The 12,679-nt window shown below is 40.5% G+C and overlaps 1 protein-coding gene across 1 annotated transcript in view; it reads right to left on the bottom strand.

Annotated features, from left to right (window-relative positions):
• Window positions 1–3,671: 3,671 nt before the first annotated feature.
• Mroh2b (maestro heat like repeat family member 2B) overlaps window positions 3,672–12,679 on the bottom strand; it is a 64,730-nt gene continuing 55,722 nt past the window's right edge. The window contains exons 34-42 of the mRNA XM_076857704.1: window positions 11,457–11,597; window positions 10,955–11,069; window positions 10,186–10,332; window positions 9,779–9,961; window positions 6,311–6,466; window positions 5,843–5,974; window positions 5,319–5,421; window positions 4,323–4,388; window positions 3,672–3,778 (exon numbers count right to left, since the gene is read on the bottom strand). Coding sequence (XP_076713819.1) covers window positions 3,672–3,778; window positions 4,323–4,388; window positions 5,319–5,421; window positions 5,843–5,974; window positions 6,311–6,466; window positions 9,779–9,961; window positions 10,186–10,332; window positions 10,955–11,069; window positions 11,457–11,597 — 1,150 coding nt within the window. The remainder of the gene's footprint in view (window positions 3,779–4,322; window positions 4,389–5,318; window positions 5,422–5,842; window positions 5,975–6,310; window positions 6,467–9,778; window positions 9,962–10,185; window positions 10,333–10,954; window positions 11,070–11,456; window positions 11,598–12,679) is intronic.

Below are 12,679 nucleotides of genomic sequence, written 5' to 3' on the forward strand. Positions count from 1 at the left end.
CAGAAAGTTTTATTAGTTAGTGCTATTTTGAAAGTCATTTGACTTATAATGATCTGCCCAAAGAAGTCGATTAAACTCATATCCTTTGCCTTGCTCTGTTTCATATATTTTATGCTTGGGAATAGTTTCTGATTCCATTAAGAATTTGATGAAAGCCATCACTCAGAAATTGCATACAATTCTGGCAGGATCATGGCCCCTCTGTGTAATAGTTATCTATTGGTGCATAGAGAATCACTTCTACACTTAGAGTCTTTAACACATCAATGTTTATAGCAGCTCAATTCACAATAGCTAAACCCTGGAGCCAACCTAAGAAGCCCTTCAACAGATAAATGGATAAAGAAAATGTGGTATATACACACCATGGAATATTACTCAGCCTTAAAGATGAATGCAATTATGGCATTTGTAGGTAAATGAATGGAACTAAAGACTATCATGCTAAGTAAAATAAGTCAATCTCCCAAATCCAAAAGCCCCATGTTTTCTCTGATAAGCAGATGCTGATCCATAGTAGGGCAGGGTGGAGGGTAGGGAAGAATGAAGGAACTTTGGTTTGTGTAGAGGGGAGTGAGAGGAGGGGTGGGGCTGTGGGGATGGGAAGGACAGTAGAAAGAGACAGACATTATTACCCTATATCCATGTATGACTACACTACTGGAGTGACTCTGCACCATGGACAGCCAGAGGAATGAGAAGTTGTGCTCTGTTTGTGTACAATTTGTCAAAATGCATTTACTGTAAAATCAATCAATAAATTAAAAAACTCATAAAAAATAATTATAACAAAACTATTTATTTGTTTCAGGAAATAAATTAATTATTATATTTAAAAATTGTTTTAAATCACCAAAGTTTTACTTTTTTGTTTTTTTTAGTTACTCATGACAGTAGAATCCATTTTGATATAACTATACAAGATGGATTATATCTTATTCTAGTTAGGACCCCTGTCTTGTGAAGGAAGTACACAATGGTGAGATTCAGTGTGATGTATTCATATATGTATACGGGAAAATTAGGTCACATTCATTCTACTCTCTTTCCTTTTCTCATCCCCCCTCTCTTCCCTTCATTCTCCTTTGTCTAATCTACTGAACTTCTACTCTTTCCTTCCCCCTCTTCCTTACTGTAGATTACATTTCACATATCAGTGCAAACATTCAACCTTTGGTTTTTTGGGATTGGCTTATTTCACATAGCATGTTAGTCTCCAGATCTATTTATTTACTGTCAAATGTCATAAAGTCATTCTTCTTAATGGCTGAGTAACACTCCATATTATATATAAACCCATTTTCTTTATCCATTCATGTGTTGAAATGCACCTACATTCACTCCATAGTTTAGCTATTGTGAAATGTGCTGTTATACGTTGTGCGACTGTGTCACTGTAGTATGCTGTTTTTAAATATTTTGGATATAGATGGAGGAATGGGATAACTGGGTCAAATGGTGGTTCCATTCCAAGTTTTCTGAGGAGTTCCCATACTACTTTCCAGAGTAGTTGCATCAATTTGCAATCCCACCAACAATCTTTGAGTGTACCTTTTCCCACAACCTCACCAACATTTATTGTTACTTGTTTTCTTGATAATGGCCGTTCTGACTGGAGTGAGATGAAATCTCAGTGTAGTTTTGATTTGTATTTTTTCATGTATTTATTGGCCAGTTGTATTTCTTCTTTTGAGAAGTGTCTCTTCAGTTCCTTGGCCCAATTATTTATTGAGTTATTTGTTTTTCTGGAAAACACCAATGATTTATTTTCTCAGAGAGTTTTGTGGTTCTGGAGTTTGGGAGTTGCTTAACTTAATGATTCTGGTGTAGAACTCTCCTTAGATTTCACTAGGTTTGCCAGAGTTAGCATGAAAAAGATAAAATGTTCACCTAAATAAAAGATTAAGATAAATAACAAATAATTTTTTAGTGTAGTATGTAGGGAACATACTTTTATAGGAAAAACATTCCATGTTATCTGAAATTTGGATTTAGCTGGGTATTCTCTATTTTATCTCACAATCTTAGGTTGAAGTCAAGGAACAAGCTGGGGTCTCGATCACCTGAGGACTTCAACTGGGGATCACGGGTACATTCTGGAGGCAGCTCATTTTCATGTCTCACAACTTGTCCTGCTTCTTCATAAGAAGATTAATTCTCTGCCACATGGAACTTTCTCTTGGTCTGCTTGAGTGTTCTCTTGACAGGTCAGTTAGCTTCCTGAAGAGTGAATGATTTTAGAGAACACAATATCATTTATAACTTGTCTTGGAATTCACATTCCATCATTTCTAAAATATTGGGTTGGTGGCAAAGATCAATCCTATTCATTGTGGGAGGGGATTATATAAGGGGCCAGATTCATCTTGGGGGCCATCTCTAGAAAATATACACTGATTTTGTAGAGTATAATCTTCATGAGGGTATAGTTTTTCTATTTTTTCTTCACTTTTATGGTCCCAGTGGCTATAACAATGCCTTATAAAATTTTATGTACCAAATAAATATTTTTTAGTTGTCTATGGACTTTTATTTAATTAATTAATTTATGTGTGGTGCTGAGAATCAAATCCTGTGCCTCACACATGAGAGGTGAATGCTCTACCACTGAGCTACAAACCCAGTGCTCCAATATATGTTTGCTAAATGAAAGAAAAAAGGGACCCTTGGTCCAAAACTTTAACCCCAAAGACTCCTTTGGTCTTGGGGTTTTATAGGATCAAAAGATGTTTTGCCAAATAGTTATTTAGGGGTGAAGAGACTAGAATATAAGTAAGAAGAATTTGCAGGGATGCTATATAGGAATATATTAATAATGTTGTTAATAAATGATTATTATGTATTATGGTGGTGTTAAATGAATATAGGGTTCTGTGTTAGAAACTTCTTTTATGTACCTAATTTCATATGTGTAGACTTTCACTTAGTATTATGGAAAAGGATAAAGGATTAAAATGCAGATACTATGAAGAATATTAATACACACACATACATATATGCAATATGTGCATACACACTCATACATACACACACAGAGATTGAGAGAGAGAGAGAGAGAGAGAGAGAGAGAGAGAGAGAGAGAGAGAGAAGAGAGAAAGAGACTATTGAGCTCTAAGTTAAAAATGGAAAGGAAACCATGAGATTTAACAGAATGTCAGAAAGGTCTTTTGAAGAAAAGTATTTGGCATAGTCTTGATGCATAAATTACAACCTGGGAGACAATAGACAGGTTAAAGCTCATCATAAGAGTGTATTTTAGAAAGAGAAGAGTGTGGGTAGTAAATCAAAGCTGACAAAGATATGAAGGGAAAGGTTTGTGTGTGGAAAAATAAGAGTAGCCCTCTTTTTACTGATAGTGTGACTCTGTCAAGTTCTGTCACTTTTTGATGTCTGCTGCTGTTTAAACTTCCCAAGATAGAGAGCTGACCTGTGAAAAGTCATATGGCTGTCACCAGTCAAATCACAGTTTATCCCTGAAGAGATCTTATGGGACTTGCTTTTACTAGTGAAAGCCAGCAGGGAGATTCTGGAGAGTGTGGAATACATCACCATTTCAGGATTCCCTTTCTCAGGTACCATGTCTTCCCTCAAGATGCTCCAAGTTTTTGAAGTAATGGAATTAAGACAGGAGTCAGTTTTAGAAAAAGCCTAGCAGTTTATTTCTGGATGGTTTACAAAGGGATGCTTGTCTCTTTACACCTTCTCAGGAGGGTCTGCAAAGCAGCTTCAGCGGCTCTCTGGACACTGATACAGTGGTCTTGCCGAAGTTCTTGGAGACCTGAAATGGAAAGAAGAGCAAACTTAATTAAGGGGAGAGAGTCAGAGCCCAGCAGGAAAAGCAATCCCAAGCAAGGTCCACTTTACACAGCACTGGAAGGTTACCAGAGGGTCCGGCCTGTGAGCAACTGTTTCTCACACTCATGTTTTACTCTAAAAGGCAGAATTTGGAGCTACAAGTTGAGAAACTATTTTAACATTGAAATAGGGGAGGCGGTGTAGTTCGGTGGTAGATGTATGCTTAGCATGAGCAAGGCCCTGGGTTCAAGGCCAAGCACACAAACAAACAACCCTGACCTTTTGATCAGTAGGGGTAGACACAACCTCCAGCTGGCATAGTCTGCTGGGAATGCTGTCTGCACAGGGGTGGAGCTGGAGATTATTTTATGCACCATGGAAATTCCAGTGTTTAGAGAACCTCAGAGACAATGATTGGGCACTAAAATTTTCTTTTTCTAAGTTTACATGGAACTTGGAGAAATAAAAGTTTCTCTTTCCCTAAGAATGTAAACAATATGCTAAGTGGAAACTAGAATGGTACTCACGTGTGGTCAATTGTTCTCTCTCTAATAACGCCACATATTGGTTGGTCAAGTTGAGAACAATGGCATCTAAAGTCAACAGGAGAAAGAGTTACTGGTTTCATCAAAGGGGAGGAGTAGATCATGTCAGACTCCACACCTGGCCAGAAGGTAAATGGTCTAGATAATGAATGAGCAAATTAAATAACTTTCTGTGAGTCCCTTATAGGATGATGTGAGTGGAATCTCTATTGAGTTTTGAGAACTAGGTCTGGAAGTGGTCACTCATCCAGAGAGTATTGGGAAAGTATTGGCCCTGGGTGGGGTGTGGGGGCAGGTAATGGGTTTCAAACTTGTTTAAGATATGGTTCCTGTATTCAAGAACTTGTAAGGTATAAGGTGGCTAAGCCAGTGGGCCTGTCCCCTGTAGGCTGGTTAGTCAGAACAGGCTTCAAGATAAAACTTGGGAATTTTTATAATAGAAAGATCTTCCAGGATTCAATTATTTCCCTCTCTATAGAGTTGACCAAGAGGTGACTCACAGATGCCTACTGGTTCCCATTATCAATGTCAGCATGTTTTCCTCTTATATCATGCTTTCTGCCCAACCTCTCAGTTTGAATTGAGTTTAGAATCTGGAGTATGGTTCACATTAAGGAATGAAGTGAAAGAAAGTATTTAAGCAGAGATGGCAGGCTTGGAACAAAGACTTGGGAAAAGCAAGAGTGATGCTTAGAATGAAAGGAACATGGAGGGCTCAGGAGGGAGAAGAGCCTGATGGGAGGAGAGCTCAGGATTGGCAAACCGGAAGAGGTGATAGGTTTTCATTTGCAAGAGAAAGCAAATTCCTTTGAAGAAAGTTGTTGCAAGACATAAAATGACTTTATTCTCAGCCTTTCTAAAAATCTTCATACCAGTAATAAAAGTGTTTATGCTGGGGGAGCTTAAATACTTAGTCCAAGAGAAAACTTGATGGGGAGAATAGGCACATCCGAGAGGGCAACGTGGATGTGAGCTCACCTGTGAGCTTGACGGCTGCACTTCTGATCATCTCCCAGTTGCTGTTGAAGAAGGTGAATGAGTGTGTGTGAAGGATCCACAGAATTTCTTGGTTTTTCTTTGCCTAGATGAGACGTGTATTACAAAAGGGGCAACTGGAAAAGGACAATTTACTACATTCTGCATCTTGCAGGCCCTCAGCAGGGAACCCTAAAGGTCAGTGGACATGCCCACAGCTAGTCATTGATTTATTAATGGATTGAAAATTGTCTTGTGGGTACTTTGATCTCAATTTTATCAGGAAGGCACTGGGGCTGAAGGAACCAATCAACGGACGTGAGTCTCGTGAACCTAGAACAGCTCCTACTCAGGACTTGAGCTGGGGGGCACGTTGGGGGGATATCAAGAAACACTGTGATCCTTTCAGAACAGTGGTGGCGCTGGCCAGAGATTGAGTCCTTGCTGTGTTGCTTTAGGTTCACCCTCTGGGACTTGTCTAGACTCTTGTTCTGCCACCTTCAAGGAAGCATTTACTGTACACTCACCAGTTTCACACAGAATTGTCTATAGAAGTCCCTGGCCCTTAGTAGATCCTGATCAAGGAGATGGTCTAAGACCCCATAGAGCTCCTGAAGGCCCAGGAAGGGGATGCAGATGACCAAGACGTCACGGCAAGCCTGGAAAACAGTGTTCTGTGTCACAGTCCCTCAGGCCGGGGCCCTCTTCCTACAGGGGAGAAGTGCTGACTGGTGTTTGGAGAGGAACAGTGTCAGGCAGTGTGGTTTGGAGGGTGTACAGTCTCCCAGGTGTTTCCCCAGTTTCAAGGATGGAGGAGGAGACTTGGGAACATGTTGTAAGAATGTACCCAGAGTTGGAGAAGCCGTCTTCAGGTTCACCTGTGTGGGGGTAGCGTGACTTCAGATATGGCTTCTAGTCCCGCTAGACCAGGCTTACTGGTGCTTCTCAGCCCGGGGGAGAGGAGGAGGTCTGGGTGTCTGTGGAGGGACACTTACAGCTCCAATCTTGGGATTGGGGTCCCAGAGGTGGAGAAGGAACGAAATCATGCTCTTTTTTATTTCTTCAGCAAAAAAAATCTTCCACCTTCTTCCTGTGAGGGATGCCAGGTCCTCAAATAACAAGACGGAAGTCAGCCTCACATCATCTTGCTCCTGTGGTAACAAATGTCACCTTCTCACAGGCCAGTCCCTCCGGGACCCCTTTGGTAACCTCCCCGACCTGCTCCACTTCAGCAAGGGAAGGCTGGAACTTAGGCACTGGGCATACTATTGCCACCACCCCTGTGTATTCTCAGAATTCTCCTCTTTCTCTCCTTGTAATGCATGGGTTAAAAAAAAACCAAGGGCCTGGAGTTTAGGTGATGCTATGGAACTAGAGACTCGATTTTTGTCTTTGAGTAGGTAGTGGGAAAGTGTGACTTCAGGAACGATTAAACAGGAGTGGTGTCTGCAGAGGTCCGAGAGGATTCCTGCTTATGCAGTTTATATCAGTTAGCTCAAGTACATAACATTATCCTAGGGATATGGGAGCTCTAATCTAAATTTTCCCAGGTCCAGAACTCCCCTTCAAGGTGCCAAATACTCAGGAATTGGGGCCTTGGGTCTCAGTGAAACAAAGTGCCTGGACCTACTCTTTTGAGTTTGTGAAGTTGTGAACCTTGACTGCTTTGTTGTCCAGGAGGGTAGGAAATGATTTCAAAAAAACAAAGGGTAAGATTATGGAGCAGGGCAGCCTCCTATTATTTCATCTGTTCCAGCAATGAAAGAAAATGAAGTGAGAAGAGTTTTCTGCACAACCCCCACCCCACCCCCCAGGCCTAGAAACCTCCTTTAAAATACTCAAGAGCACAGAGGGATAAAAGGGAAAAGTAGGCCTGAGTAGCATAAAATTATTTATCTAAATAATATCTAAACAATAAACATGAAAAGGAAGATGATATAGATCATCCAGAAAAATAAAAATGACTCATTAGGGAGAGATCAGAATAACTAAACAAGCACACCTGTGCAATGGACATGAAAATAGAAACATCTTAAAATATATTAGGAATAAGGCCAAAGTGTATTTTTAAAGCACTCTCTTTGTAGAAAAATGGAGAAAATCAAAACAAAGTACCAAAAGGTAAAGAGGCATTTATTTAAAAAAAAGGAAAAACAAAAACAAAACCCCCAAAACCAACTTTGGAATTTTGTAACATCAATAAAGATAGGATGATGAGAAAGCAGAAGAAAGAATTGGCAGAAACATTTTAGGGTGTCAGGAGAGATAGTAGGAACTATCTGTCAAATTCAACGTGTTTGGTTTTCTGTTAAAACAAAACAAAAAAAAAAGGATTCACAGAGAGCAAAGTGATGACTCAGGATGACATGTGGGAAATGATAGCAGGAAGGGACCAAAACGTGGGGAGGCAGCCACGAGTCTGGTTCTACCTTGCACTGAAGCATCGTCAAGTTTTGAGAATTACCAGGAAGTATTTATAGACTTAGAAAGAGAGACCGCACTAAGGGATTACAGAGTTGTAGGCTTAATCTGTAGAAAAGTACAGCTCTAAATATACTGAAAGAACACTACTGGAGAATAAATTGTATGTCATGACTAAGACCTAAGTTTTGTCAAACTTTACTTTCATGCAAATGTGATGGTATTGATGGCTATTAGGAATGAGAAAGATCCAATCTAACAACCAGCTAAAATTTAGATTTTTTTTTTTTTCTCCTGCAGTAGCACTGAGAAACTTTATAGGGACCACAGGATGTTAGGTAGACTTGGGATTTACTGTAGGCCCAGATTCAAGAAAAGTATGATTAGTTCAACAGCAACCCCAGGAAACCCAACACGTGGGCCCCCCAGGGGTAACTTCAGTCCTTTGTTAAAGGTTGCAATCAGTAATTTGTGGAATGAAAAAAAGAATGATAGCTATTTTTAGAGAAGACACTAAACTTCGTGGGAGCCCAGTAAGCACTTTTGAGGACAATTTGACAATTAAAAGTGATATTGGTAAGTTACAGAAACTAGCTGGGAACAACAACAACAACAAAAAGCAGAAAGCTCCTTTCGAAGATTAGGTTTAGGCTAGCATATAAATTGGAGAAATTTCAAAAACAAAAACAAAAAAACTTGAGAATGATTGACTGTGGGCATATATGGAAGATTAGAATCTACAGATGCATGGTTAATAAATTGCCAGAGAGGAAGAAAGAGAAAGATTTTTAAAAAATTGAAGCAAATAAATAGGAAAAGGTTGGACTTGAGAGGTAATTTTTCTTCAAATGGTATTCAATACTTCTCAGGCCTCATTTGGAGATCTGACTCAGACACAGGCTTATAAAATATTTAATGAGCAGAAAAATTAGGTTTATGATAAATAATGAAGGAAACGAAGACTTTTCAATCTGGAGACTGGAAGGTAAATAAGTAATTTAATAAAGTCTTAATGTTAATGAAAATGCACTGCAGGAGGCAACCAGCAGCTTGCTGTCAGACAACAGAGCAAGGTGAAGCAGGTATAGATCACAAAATAATTGATCTAATTTGTTATGAAAATGTATGATTTTTCCATTGATGGTGTGAATAAACCAAAAATAAATAATAAACTGTAGTTTTCTGGAAGGTGTAAAAAATGGACCTTCCCTGTGTGGGATTGCTGATTCATCCTTTTGGAAGTTAAGGCTGTGAACTACATTGGGAGTTGGCAAACTTTCTCTCAAAGAGCCAAAAGAGTAATCATTTGTGGGCCGCGTGCTCTTTGAAACAGCTAATCAACTCTGCTGGTGGAGGGTGAAGGCAGCCACAGACAACATGGAATCAGTGTGGCTGTGTTCCCATAAAACTTCATTGACAAAAGCAGGCTGTGGCCTGGGTTTGGTCTGTGGGCTGTAGCTCACTGACTCCTGAATAAAATGAGACATTGCATTTTGGAAGTGGAAAAAAGACAGTGTCAGAGCAACATCATCTTTATTCAAGGCCTAGTTTTGCACTGGGTTCCCCACAAAGCCAACCTTGAAGTGAGCATTTAGGCTCAAGTAATTTCTTTGGGAGGTGAGGACTGGAAGCAAGCCTGGGGAGTGGGGATGAAATAGGGAAGGAAGGAGAGCTGAGAAAGGGAGTCTTAGTGAGCGCATAAATTACAGGAGCAAGTGGTGCTCCATCTGATCCTTCTTTTTAAGGGAGATGGGAATCTAGTTTGCTGTTTCCCATTATTTGAGGGTCCTCTCCAGGGCTTTCTCTCCCCAACAATTCTAGCTCAGCCTGCCTACATCAGTCATGATTCCCAGGCCAGGGAGCACCCTCAGTTAGACAGAGACTAAGCAAGTCACCGTGCTATATGAGAATTGTTGGCAGGTGACCTCTGGGCTGAGCAAGGAATATTGGTAGAACACTGCCGTCTTCTACAAGCAGCATGTGAACCCTTTTTCTGCTTACTCGCTCCCGGGGAAGGAAGACTCCCGAACAAGCTCACTTACATCTTCAAAGAAGGTTCTTGTTTGCAGCACTATTTCCTTGAAATAGAAGCTCACGTCTCTGTCTGTAAGTAGCTCCAGGACCTTTTTGAGAGCCTTCAAGCTTTCACAGACGACTTCAGTGCGAGCCAGGTGATACAGGCCTCTGATGATAGATTCTAGCATTATCTGCTTATGCTTCTTCACCTATTTTGAAATAAAGTCTCTTAATCTCAAAAATTCCTCTATGTGTATCTGGAAGACTGTAGGAGTTCCCAGGCAAGGAGACTGAAATTCTGTTAGGGTCACACGTACTTGAACCCAAGAGCCACTACACTTCAGTAATTTCTAAGCAACTACCAGGTGTGGGTTAGTAAATAATTATTTAAAAACTACTTAAGTGATGTACTTTCCCCGTGAACACCTCTTACCTTATAAGGAGCCCCACATGCTGTGTTACCGAGCCCTCGGATGGCCATCTGCCTCAGAGTGGCATTGGAATCCCAGGCACTCTGATCCATCAAGATCAGCACATCTCGCAGATTCCCAAGCTTCCAAAGGCTTGGCTCCTTCATGAGCTGAAATCAACACACTCCTCCCCTTTAGTTAGGGTCTGACCTCCCTTTCAAGAGGGGGCCAAATGCATCCTAACTATAAAGAAAGGGCCTCACTGCTGTGTAGTAGAGAAGAAAGCTTTTGGGTGAGCTAGCCGGTTTTGTAGAGGATAAGCTCCAGCTATGACAGCCCACAGGCCAAGGTTTTTGTGGTCATGAGAACCAGGATAACTGAAGAAGAGGATTTTCCCAGTCTCAGTGGGAAAACGGGGCAGGGAAAACAGGGATTACTGATGATGTTTTTTCCTTTGGAGTGTTTGGAACAGTCTTCCTGCCAGGGTTGGAAGAGTCAGTAATGTTATGATTGTTGGTTACTTTTTGTTTTCTCCCTCCCAGGTTCAGTTTCCTCCCTTCTTTGCCCTGGAAGGTTTATTTCTGCAGAAGGAGGGCAGGGTGTGTTTGAGGGAGTGTTCTTCCTCTTTTGCTCCCAGGCTTAGGGATCTCTGGCAGGAGCTATTTCCTCTGCTACTGAAGTTCCCCTTGAAGCTCCCCATTCTATGGTTTCAGGTCTTACTGAGCAATAGACCCTGAAAGAAGTACCCCCAAGAGACCCACTGAGCATGCTTTGATGGGTGCTCTCTCTTGCCTCAGAGAAGAAAGCTGTGCCGGTTATCCGGTAGTTCTCTGAGGAGGAGGTGAGGGATGGGAAGAGTTGCTCCATGATGTCCAGGATGACTCCACGCTGCCACACCAGCATGCTCCTGGAAAATGCAAATTTTAGGAGAATCTTTCTTATTTTTCTCTAAGCAATAGAGGAAATCTTAGCCTACTTGTTCCTCAGGCAAATTATCTAAAAAAGAATGCTTGATGAAAGATCATCAAGCCTTAAATTTTAAAATAGCCCATTCAACCATCCAGTTTAAATGTCATTTGTCTGAAGCTGTTCACGTGAATCTTCTCCCCTTTTCTTGAGGGGAGTGGGGAGTTTGGGGCTGATCCTACCATCTCTTGCTCTTTTTTTCCTGTGTTCTTCTTTGATCATACATCCTATGGGAGCCAGTTGTTCTCAGTGAAGTTGCCTGTATTGCACTTCTATTCTTTTCTTTTGGTTTTCTCTTTTGCATCTGGTTCTAGACAATGTACATTACCTGGCCAGTGCACATACGCCTATGTGATGGCTATCAGGACTGCAAAGGAGGGTCCACAAATTGTCCCCCTCGTCAGATTCTTTTGCAAGGCCTTCTTTCATGGCTTGTGCTTGTAAACATTTCAGAGTTGTAGTTGATAGCCTAAAGGAGACAGTAGGCATCACAAAAGTAAGTCAGGCCCCAAAAGGAAATTGTGAAATCCCAAAGCCACTCTTCCCACTCCCCATAATGCTCGGACAACCCTGGATTCATGGATCTTGTGCAAGAGAAAAACAGGCAGCTCTGCTCTCATACTTGAGACTTGGGATCAAAGGAGGCGTCCAGATGATATGGGCTAGAAAATATTGCCACCAAATCTTGTCAACCTTCCACAGGAAAAAAATGAAAACAAAACCCCCTAAGAATGGAAGATGAAAAATACCCTATTTCACTGATTCTAAGGTAGCCTCTGTGAGATCAGAATGCATCTTGCACAGGATGGATGGTATGGTACACAGTTACTGTTGGCTAGACAGTGGTTGTGACGTGGTAACTATGGTTTGTACATTCACATGTATGTGGTTGGATTCAGGTATAGCTCTTCATAGTGTTCTCATTTTAGTCAAGTTGCATGTGTTATTGTAACTGCATGTATTGAGTCTACATGCCAATTAAAACACCTTTACAAAGGTTGCACTATGATTTGACATTGGAATGAAAAGTTATGCAGAAGGTAAAGGAAACAGTGATGTTATATAGGTTGAAAATCTCATGCCTAATAATCCTTGATGAACTCATTTTTTAGTTTATGAATTATGTTTTGATATTTATGATATATGTGACACAAGTGGTCAAATTATCATTTAGATAAAAGTTGATTTGCCAAACAATTGTTTTTGCTTTTTTGGGTTTTTTTGTTTGTTTGCATTTTTTTGTTCTTTTTAGTTATACATGACAGAAGAGTATCTTTTGACATATTTATACAAACATGGAGTACATCTTATTCTAATTAGGATCCCAGTCTTGTGGTTGTACATAATGTGGAGATTCACTGTGGAATATTTATATATGTACATTGGAAAGTTAAGATTCATTCCACTCTCTTTCCTATTCAGGTTCCCTCTGCTTTCCTTTGTTCCCCTTTGTCTAATCTACTGAACTTCCATTCGAAGAGCTCTTTTGATAAGTGCAAAACAAAAATTTAAAAATATAAGTGGCAGCTGCATGGCTGGGCTGTTGACACC

Source organism: Callospermophilus lateralis, chromosome 5, assembly GCF_048772815.1.
Source record: "Callospermophilus lateralis isolate mCalLat2 chromosome 5, mCalLat2.hap1, whole genome shotgun sequence".
Taxonomy (NCBI): domain Eukaryota; kingdom Metazoa; phylum Chordata; class Mammalia; order Rodentia; family Sciuridae; genus Callospermophilus; species Callospermophilus lateralis.